A 9,924-nucleotide genomic window follows, 5' to 3' on the forward strand; every position below is an offset into this window, starting at 1 on the left:
TTGCACCCTCAGATTCTAGATTTTCAAATAGTTGTATCTCGACCAAATATTGTCCTATCCTATGATATGACAGAAGAGATTGATGTAAAAAATCTCAAAATAAAAATATTACAAGTGTGACAAAACTAGTGCCGTTTTTCTGTTGATTCTGAGGTGAAAAAGACCATTTTTCGTTAAGTTCACCTTGAAAACATCTTCAGTCAGCATGTTTTGCTTTTTTCAGTTTTGAAGCATTAACCCAGGGTGCAAATATAATGTCACACACCTGCTGTTGACATTCGTACAGCGTTCCGCTCATATTTTCATACAGGTCACCGTGGAAACGCCAATGAGCGCGCACCTCAAAGTTTCGACCTAAATTCCGGAAGTTTCATGGGACGGAACCTCCATATATGAATAATTGTGGGAGGAGCCACGCTTACAGGTGTATAAGTGCTGCAGGTTTAAATGAATCATGCAATTGATACCAGCAGCCGAGCGAACGAGGGCGAGCGTGGAGGGAGCACAACTTCTGGTTTTAAGGTTTGGGGTTTTATTTTTTTAGTGGCTGTCGCATCAGGATTCGTATTTATTCGATTTCAGGAATTCCCGTTGAAGTAGACCTGGCTGTTTGTGAACACGTTTAGCGCTTTTATAACGTTTAGATGTGTTTAATCTATTCTTTTGAGTTCAAATGCTGAACATGAGTGGAATCCACCGGGGTTTCACGTCTTTCCAGTTGTGTTTGGGAGTGGTTTGGATGGATTTGTCTCGTTGGGAGTGGCGTCACTAGCATGTGTGCTTCATATGAGAGTTTTGGGAAAGCATCTATAAACCCCCCTTTAAGGATTTTGAAGTTTTATGGCACAAGCTTGATTTGTAACCGTGTTTGCATGGAAGAGAGGAAAGCTATGCTACATTAAAGCTAGAAGGCATTAGCAGGGTTATTTTGGTTTACAAATAAGCTTATTTAAATATCTCGTTAGTAATTTGGTCTCCTTTTTGTCCACCAGAAGGGAAACCTAAAGACTCCTTGGATATGGCTTTCAACAACACCCTGACCTCAAGAGCTGTTCTGCTCTATGATGAGTGGCTTAAGGAAGCAGGTGAGTTTGCATCATCAGCACATCTGTGTCTGTAGGGTTTCTGTAATTGGTTGTGAAATAAGACATATTTTGCCTCGCTTGTAGATCCACGGACCGAGAACTGGCTGCTTATGGCCTCTCCGTTCCCTCAAACAGTCATCATCGCTGCTTACATCTACTTTGTGATGTCGCTGGGGCCTCGGCTGATGGAAAACCGCAAGCCCTTCGACCTGAAGCGTCCAATGATCATCTATAACTTCAGCATTGTGGTGTTCTCCATCTACTTGGTTTATGAGGTTCTTGAACACGTTTCATCGTGAGTTTCTAGTGTTTTTCTGTCCTATTGTTGTGTGTTTATCGAAATGTGTCTTCCTTTTACAGTTTCTCATGTCTGGTTGGGCGAATGGCTACACCTATGGGTGTGACCTCGTGGATTATTCCAGTTCTCCTCAGGCTCTCAGGGTATGTGAATGGAGCACATTCTTGTGATTGTTCAATTGTTGCCAATGATGAGTTCAACTATTTGACACTTCCTTATCCTTGTTTCCTTCTAGATGGCATGGACCTGCTGGCTGTACTATTTCTCCAAGTTCATTGAGATGCTTGACACTGTAAGTGGGCTTCTTTTGTATTCAGAACATAAACATTAGGTCTTTATGATGGATGATCAATGCTGAACCTCTTATATTATCTTGTCTTCACAGATTTTCTTTGTCCTGAGGAAAAAGAACAGTCAGGTTACTTTCCTTCACGTCTTCCATCACTCCATCATGCCCTTCACCTGGTGGTTTGGGGTCAGATTCTCCGCAGGTAAAGTATTATAGATCATTCAACCAAAAATGACAGTTGTCTCATACCAAACCCAAAAACTTTGGGTAAACTGAGAGGTTTCTGTCTCGCCATTGAAAGTCCAGATGACCAAAACTTCCAAAAGGTCCCAAAAAGATCATAAAGGCATTATAAAATGACTCCCAATGAAATGGACGGTTCAATCAAAGTTTTGTGAAGAGGTTCAATTTCTTTGAGCCAATTTAATGTAAGGTTTTAAACCACTTGATTCGTTTGATGCATTTATGACCTTTTTGGATCCAAGTTTTGGTTACCTTTCAATAGAGGTTGAACGATGAATGATCCCTTTAAATTCATCCTAAAAAAAATAAGTGCATGTACATGCTAAAAATAGTCCATATGACTTGTTAAATGCATGCCAAACAACATATCCTTAAGTTGCTTGACAGTTGTGGCCATCCACTTTACTTGTATGCAAAGCATAAAATGTCTATGCAGCTTAATTTTCTCATATTTGGGTTAAATATTCCTATAATGAATACTGTTAAATGGTATGTTTTGCTTTCTTAGGTGGTCTGGGAACCTTCCATGCCCTGCTGAACTGCATCGTCCATGTCATAATGTACACCTACTATGCTCTCTCCGCCCTGGGACCCGCCTATCAGAAGTACCTGTGGTGGAAAAAGTATATGACCACCATCCAGCTGGTAAGTTACCAGCTTACATACCCATCCCCAGTGTCGTTTGTCGAAATCCAGGCTTTTTGATGTTGGAACTCTAAACTGGTTCTAACTCGATCCTTTCTGTGTGTTAGGTTCAGTTTGTGCTGATCACCGCTCACATTGGCCAGTTCTTCATGAAGGACTGTTCTTACCAGTTTCCTGTGTTCCTCTACGTCATCGGTTCATATGGGCTGATCTTCCTGTTCCTGTTCCTCAACTTCTACTATCACGCCTACACCAAGGGCAAGAGGCTTCCCAAGGTGTTCCAGAACGGAAACTACCTTCTCAAGAAATCCGAGTGATCTTTCCTTTGGCCACCCAAACGTGAAGCTCTAACCTATTAAGTGGGAATATTCCTTTTTATTTCATCCGTTCAAGTTCCACTTCCCTGTTTTATGTTAAAACTAATGTGGAATCCACCTTATCACTGGATTTAAGACGTCTGAAAATTGCACACCGGTGTTTCACTAGAGATGCTGTCCTCATTTTTGTTGTCTTCACTTAAGGCTTTGAAATGAGTATGGGGTGGGAAGTACAGTGTTTTTGTTCTAATATGCTCTAATTTACCTGTAAATTGAATTTTTCAGCTTTGGAATATGATTGAACTGCTGGCCAAATCTGAAAAGGGGTTATGAGAGCACAGGGGATTGAAGTTTTTCTAAAAGGGTTTTTGAAGGTTGTGTTTTAGTTGTAACTGAATGAGCCCGAGGCCCTTTTACCCCGGAGGAATGCTTGACTGATCTACCTGGTTGTGCTTGAACCTGAAAGTTTGCCGCAGAAGTGACATCATCTGAAGTTTTGTCAGATTTATGCTGTGTGACTATTTATTCGTTATTTAATGTTGCTGTTTTCTTAATGTGATCTTTTTAAAATATTGATCTGTAGGAATTACCTGTTATGCTTTTATGTTCTACTGATCAGAGCGGAGGAAATGGAAGACCAGAACAATGTTACAGGATTTTTTCCTTGTTTTTTTTTTTTGTCTTTTTAAATGAATTTCCAATTTTGTGAAAAAAAGAAATTGAGTTTTTATAATGAAACGAAATAAATTGTCAATATCTCTTGGTGTTCTTGTGCTTTCATTACGTCTTCACACGTTTTCAACAGCGCACTTACACTACATCTCCCATACTGCACTTGGGCAACTCCCGGTAAAGGCGATGCCCATATTTGGTAAATCAGTAGCATCACGTGACTGATTTCGTGTGCCAATCACATTATTGGCAGGAACGTGTCGCTTTTCAAAATTAAGGGAAGTAACTGGCGTGGAGATGTTTACGGAGATAAACACGGTAACTTAAATGGCTAAATAAGATTTTGTTAATAAAAATTAATAGGGCTGAAATGGATGGTAAAATGATTGGACCGGGACCTTATAGGGCGACGAAATTGGTAAGTACATTAAAAAAAAAAAATGCTGAATGTTTTCACGCGTTGGTTGAGCACCTCACGTGAGCTGATTTATTGTTTACATCAGTATTTCTTTAAACTGTACAAAATATGTGTGTTTTAATTATATTGTCACACATCAGTATGCCTACATACATTTAAAGCCGCGAGAGAGTTTGTGGTTGCTTTATTTTCCGTAGGAATGCTGGAAAATATGTCGCGTGGATTCCGTGGAATACATGACGTGTTTTAGGCTTATTATATTACTGCCAAATAAAAAGGCCACTAATATTAGAAATATTGTTTCTTTGGTCTGTGACTGATTGTTAAAGTAGTCAAGGTAACCACTAAAGAATATCATCATTTTGCCCATGGCTTTAATTTGGCCGAACTGAGATAAATTGAACAGAAAATAGTTTACCTGAATTCACCCTACAGCTGTAAATCTATAACATTCAGCAAACATCTAGAAACAACTTATATCTTTTAGATGCACTTTATTGATCCCAGAGGGAAAATTCCTGTGTAACAAAAATTCACCATGGTATCTGCAGTTTCCATCAAAATACCAGTTACTTCATGGTTGTTACTAATAAAATAATATTAGATTTGGTGTAGGGATCAAAGAGGTTTTCAAGCAACAAAAATATAAAAGTTTAATACAGCTATATGTGTGTGTGTGTGTATTTTTGTATACAGTATATATATTTTGTGTGTGTGTGTATACACTGTGTGCACAATTATTAGGCAAGTGATGATTTTGACCATATCATCATTTTATCCATAATTTCCAAGTCCAAGCTGTATAAACTTGAATGCTTATTGGATTTAATGCATATCAGGTGATGTGTATTTGTTTGACGAGGGAGGGTGTGGCCTAAGGAGATCAACACCCTATATCAAGGTGTGCATAATTATTAGGCAGATTGTTTTTTTTTTTTTAGAATGTGTTGTTTAATTTTATATTTCCTGAGCAAAACATGCATACATGCATTTTTCATACAGCCCCCGAAACTAATTGTCATTTTAAATCTTTGCCACTATCCTTCGAACCACTAGGTTGGGTTTTACCCGTTTGTCAGCAAGAAGTTTTTAAGAATTTAAAATACAATACAATGTAGTGTGATCACTTATTTTTTTTCTGTTTTAATAAGTACAGGTCAGAATAAGTTTGTTTCATTATGACATAAATATATCTGTCATGCTAGATGACCATTACAACATTATTTCACCCATATTTTGACATTTTATTTTCACAGTTATTTGAAACATTAAAGTTGACACGTTACTTGCATTTAATTCACCTTTCTAAATGTAAACAGTAGATACATAATTAAGATAAACAACATTGTTACAATGTAAATTCACCACCTCTCAACAGTTTGCAGTTAAAACCACATTAGCATTAAATTCTGAAATTCTTTTTATTTTTTTTCCCCAGTGGAATGAGACCATCAGGCTTCTCCGTGGTGGAATGCCAGTCAGACGTCACTGGGCTCATTTCAGGAGTTATGACCACAGTTTTACAGGAGCCGAGGCTGTCGACTTCCTCCACGAGCTGCTCAGACGAAACCAGAACTTCGGACCGGAGGTGACGCGCTACCAAACACTCCAGTTACTTCGGAAATTCTTCAAAAACCATGTCATCGAGGATGTCAAAGGACGATGTGGTAAAGAGGACTTTGAGGACAGTGGACATTTATACAGGTGCTTTCTTGACTATCTTTCAAAAATGACATTTACAACATTGCCACTGTTATTTTTCTCTTTATTAATGTGAGACTGCTTTAAAACAATCTGCATTGTATAAAGCGCTACATACGAAAAAAGTATATGTTGCGTTATAATAAAAAAATGTTTTTCAAAATAATAATAAATGCTTTAAATATTTTAGATTTCCCCCACAATCACCTCTGAAGCCCGTTCCTGTGCGTCCACCTGTAAGAGATCACAGCTCAGTACCCAGAATCCCACGCTGGGATGACTTTGAGGAGATATCAGTGCCGGAGAAGATCCCAGTGAAGCCTCTTATGGTAAGAGAACGCTTGGCTGTGGAAAAACATTTATTTTCCTAAAAATGTATCCTTTCTGGTGCCATTTACAATGTGAAACCTACCGAGCATGAATTCTCTTCTGCTCACCAAGGCTGCATTTATGTGCTCAAAAATACAGTAAAACAAGCAGCACAAATGTTTTCAACATTGATAATAATAAATGTTTTTTGAGCAGCAAATCTGTATATTACAATGATTTCTTAAGGATCATGTGACACTGAAGACTGGAGAAAGGATGCTGGAAAGTCACAGGAATAAATGACATTTTAACATATATTACAATAGAAAACGGTTCATTCAAATTGTAATAATATTTTACAGTATTACTGAATTTTTTATCATATATGCAGCCACCATGAGCATAAGAGATTTATTTAAAAAACATTTAAAATTCATAATGTTTCCAAACTTTTGACAAAGACTGTACGGTTTACGTAAAGTTTTTCAAATTCTTATATATTTTGATCTAGAATTCCGAATCGTGGAACAAAAGGCACAGCATCGCCATCGGTGAGGTTCCTGAATGCCGTTTAATCCGGAGGAGAGAATTAACCCCGAAACACGTGGACCAGATATGGAAGTCAATGACACTAACACAGTAAGCATCAACAGAGAAGCTCTAATCCTGCTCAAAAAAGGAGTTTTGTTTTTAAAATGAGCTCTCTTATTAGTTTACAGACTGTTTTGGGTCTCCAGTCTCTGGACGGGGTTTTAGATGCCAAACTTCTGAGCCCCAAGCACATCGTTCACAATGTTTTTGGTGTTAATAAGCAGGGGATTGTTGTGCTAAAGAACAAAGCAGGTGAGCAAAGGTTATATTTGAACACATTTAACATATTCTTACAGCTAATTTCTGATGGATCTCTTTCTGTGTGCTGTATATTCTGTAGAGAACTTGCCTCATTGGGTGTTATCTGCAATGAAATGCCTGGCAAACTGTGAGTGACTGATCATCTGCTGTCATACTGATCCAATGTTTAATGGATAATTAAATGTGTTGTTAATAATCACAATAAATAATTATTTTACCATGCGATATAGTTTGTTAGCCTTTGTGTACTTTGCCAAACTGCTTTTTTATAAATTAATATGTAATTAAATATGATGTCTGTGTGCATATATTACATTATAGTCCATCTTTAATTGTGTATTAACTTTTATACATCTTTGAACTAATTTTTAGGGCCCAATGGGAATGACGCCAGGCAGCCCATGTATCCAGGATTTGAGAGAGACGTCTTCAGGACAGTGGCAGAACATTTTCAGAGATTGAAAGAGCCACTTTTGACTTTCCATCTGTATGAAATATTTGTCAGTATTTTGGGTGAGTGATGCACAAGCTATTCACACGATGAGTGATGAACATATTTAATCAGCTGATACATTTTGAGATTATTACAGTGACCAAAAAACAGTCTGAATTCATAGTTCTCTATTCTTTGAGTCTTTGAATTAATAGATTAGTAAATATTGAGTATAAATAAAAAATATATATTTACTATTTATGTACTACTGTCCAAATTTTGAGGCCAGTAAGATTTTTTTTAAAGGGGTCATATGATGCGATTTAAATTTTTCCTTTCTCTTTGGAGTGTTACAAGCTCTTGGTGCATAAAGAAGATCTGTAAAGTTGCAAAGACTAAAGTCTCAAATCCAAAGAGATACTGAATGCTTGATAAGTGACTGACTATATCATGAAACTGCATCCACAACAACTTTGGTGTATTTCTGAGAAAAAAATGAAGTGGGAATTAATGTAATAAATATTGTAGGTATTTGTATTAATATAGATTTGATTGTATTGTGATACAATACAAAAATAGATTGTGATATTATTGGTTTGATATTTTTCTTTCCCACCCATATGGCCTTGGTTATATCAGAGCAGAGTTAAAAATACAAATTATGATAAAATATTATCACTGCACAGTAAGACCAGGAAAATTTGGTAACACTTTACAATAAGTTTTCATTTGATAACATGAATTAACTACATTAGTTAACATTAAGTAACAATGAATAATATTTACATAGTGTTTATGAATTGTAATATTTTTTTCTACATTTTTTAGATCAAAAGTTCTGTTAATATTAGTTGTGAACACATGAACAATCAATGAAAATTTGCTGAATATTTACTCACCCTCAGAGTTTGTTTCTTCTTGGGAACTTGGGTGTTTGGAGAAATGTAGCATTACATCACTTGCTGGCCAATGGATCGTCTGCAGTGAATGGGTACCGTCAGAATGAGAGTCCAAACAGCTAATAAAAACATCACAATAATCCACAAGTAATCCACATCACTCCAGTCCATCAGTTAACATCTTGTGAAGCCAAAAGGTGCGTAAGGAACAAATTCATTTGTAAGGAACAAATTCATTATCAAGACGTTTTTAACTTCAAACCATTACTTCTGGCCACAGTACAAGTCTATAATGCATAATAACGCTTCATCCAATGAAAAAGTCCATCCTCTGCTTTCCTCTGACATCAAAATCCACCGACATATTTGTTTAGAACTGTTTTGGACTGTTTTCATTTGTAAACGGTGCTTGATCTGTGCATATTTCTTTCATGATTCAGACAAGAATTTTTAACTGGAGGAGGCAATATTATGTATTATAGACTTGAAGTTGAAGTTAAAAATGTCTTGATGATGAATTTGCTTCTTATAAACACATACAGTAGCTTTACTACATGAAAACTGTGAAATGTATTTACAGTAGACTTATCACAATTATAATGGTGTGATTGAATTGCTCAGAGTTCTGTCTATAGCCTTTATAGAGATGGAATTGTTTTACACTGACTCTTTCTTTAAATGTCAACTACATGTTGTTCTAAAAGGCCGATGTGTTACAGAAACGTTGAAATCTGAGACGCACTGTTTATTTTCCCCTGTGTGATTTTTTTTTTTTCTTTCTTTCTTGGCTGTCAGTTCCAGAGATCTCATCCTGACATCTACCGCAGACGCTTTCCCACCGCTGAAAGCGAGGCGGCGGTTTTCCCAGAGAGACCCCAGAGACTCAAACCTCAGCTGATGTTCCTCACGCTGAAGAAACCCTTCCAGCCCTTCCAGAGGAGCTGGAGCTTTCGGGCTTGAGTCAGCGCTCGGAGTGCTCAGTCTGACACTAGGGCGACTGTGTTAGGTATTATTATCAAGGAGAGATGTTACTGATTATTAAAGGCTGCATCCTGAATCGAAATGACACTAAATTCACCTCATGAGAGATCAGATGGATTAAATAAAGTTTGATGCTGTGCATTGGAATCCCTTTAAAGCAAGACACTACAGGCAAACACATTTTTTCATGCACTGACCAGTTTTGAGATTTTGCTTTCATTACATGTCTACTTTCAGTATAGTGGAAAGAAAGCATCTAAAATGCACATTTAGGTGTTTATTATATCTATTTGCATCTCTGGATCTCAAGGAGCCATGGTGGAACTATTGGAGAACATCATACAAGACAAGAACATGTCCATTAAAGACAAGAAGAAGAAGCTGAAGCAGGTTAGAGAGGATCCTTTTCACATGTCTTAGGGGCTAAAGGAATATCTGTCACATGGTGTGCATTAGGGATATGCCGGTATCAAATTTTCATGTTGCGATTAATTGCTAATGCTTTTATCACGGTATGCGGTATTATCACGATATTGAAATTTCGTTTTAAAAAGTGCTGTCATAATACAGTATAACAGGTTTAATAACATTTTTCTTATAACAAAAATAACTGAACATTTAGCAATAAAGCAATACAGAAAAATGTATAAAGTCAAAAGTTTTACACAGATTAAAGTGCAAAAGAACTATAAAGACCAATAGGTATCACTTTACAATAAGACCTCATTAGTTAACCTTAGTTAATGCATTAACATTCACAATCAGCAATAGCTACATTTGCT

The 9,924-nt window shown here is 36.9% G+C and overlaps 2 protein-coding genes across 2 annotated transcripts in view; both read left to right on the forward strand.

Moving 5' to 3' along the window:
• Positions 1 to 428: 428 nt before the first annotated feature.
• Positions 429 to 3,447, forward strand: LOC107709106 (elongation of very long chain fatty acids protein 7-like). The gene is made up of 8 exons (XM_016513514.1): positions 429 to 522; positions 993 to 1,085; positions 1,170 to 1,360; positions 1,446 to 1,526; positions 1,619 to 1,675; positions 1,769 to 1,874; positions 2,424 to 2,560; positions 2,668 to 3,447. Exons 2-8 carry the CDS (start codon positions 1,019 to 1,021, stop codon positions 2,875 to 2,877), a joined length of 849 nt encoding a protein of 282 aa, XP_016369000.1. The 5' UTR covers positions 429 to 522; positions 993 to 1,018; the 3' UTR covers positions 2,878 to 3,447.
• A 146-nt stretch (positions 3,448 to 3,593) lies between these two features.
• The window catches only part of LOC107709206 (DEP domain-containing protein 1B-like), a 71,379-nt gene continuing 65,048 nt past the window's right edge, over positions 3,594 to 9,924 (forward strand). The window contains exons 1-8 of the mRNA XM_016513647.1: positions 3,594 to 3,967; positions 5,406 to 5,671; positions 5,859 to 5,997; positions 6,489 to 6,616; positions 6,690 to 6,820; positions 6,909 to 6,956; positions 7,202 to 7,342; positions 9,453 to 9,532. Of these exons, the coding sequence (XP_016369133.1) occupies positions 3,920 to 3,967; positions 5,406 to 5,671; positions 5,859 to 5,997; positions 6,489 to 6,616; positions 6,690 to 6,820; positions 6,909 to 6,956; positions 7,202 to 7,342; positions 9,453 to 9,532 (981 nt within the window). The 5' untranslated portion in view covers positions 3,594 to 3,919. The remainder of the gene's footprint in view (positions 3,968 to 5,405; positions 5,672 to 5,858; positions 5,998 to 6,488; positions 6,617 to 6,689; positions 6,821 to 6,908; positions 6,957 to 7,201; positions 7,343 to 9,452; positions 9,533 to 9,924) is intronic.

This window comes from Sinocyclocheilus rhinocerous, unplaced genomic scaffold (assembly GCF_001515625.1).
Source record: "Sinocyclocheilus rhinocerous isolate Xijiao unplaced genomic scaffold, SAMN03320098_v1.1 scaffold101, whole genome shotgun sequence".
Taxonomy (NCBI): Eukaryota; Metazoa; Chordata; class Actinopteri; order Cypriniformes; family Cyprinidae; genus Sinocyclocheilus; species Sinocyclocheilus rhinocerous.

Bases quoted from the DNA above. Each gene is read 5' to 3' on its own strand.
- LOC107709106 (XM_016513514.1), top strand. From the start codon at position 1,019: ATGGCTTTCAACAACACCCTGACCTCAAGAGCTGTTCTGCTCTATGAT. The intron at 1,086-1,169 runs GTGAGTTTGCAT...CCTCGCTTGTAG, and splicing joins TGAGTGGCTTAAGGAAGCAG to ATCCACGGACCGAGAACTGG. The intron at 1,527-1,618 runs GTATGTGAATGG...GTTTCCTTCTAG, and splicing joins GTTCTCCTCAGGCTCTCAGG to ATGGCATGGACCTGCTGGCT.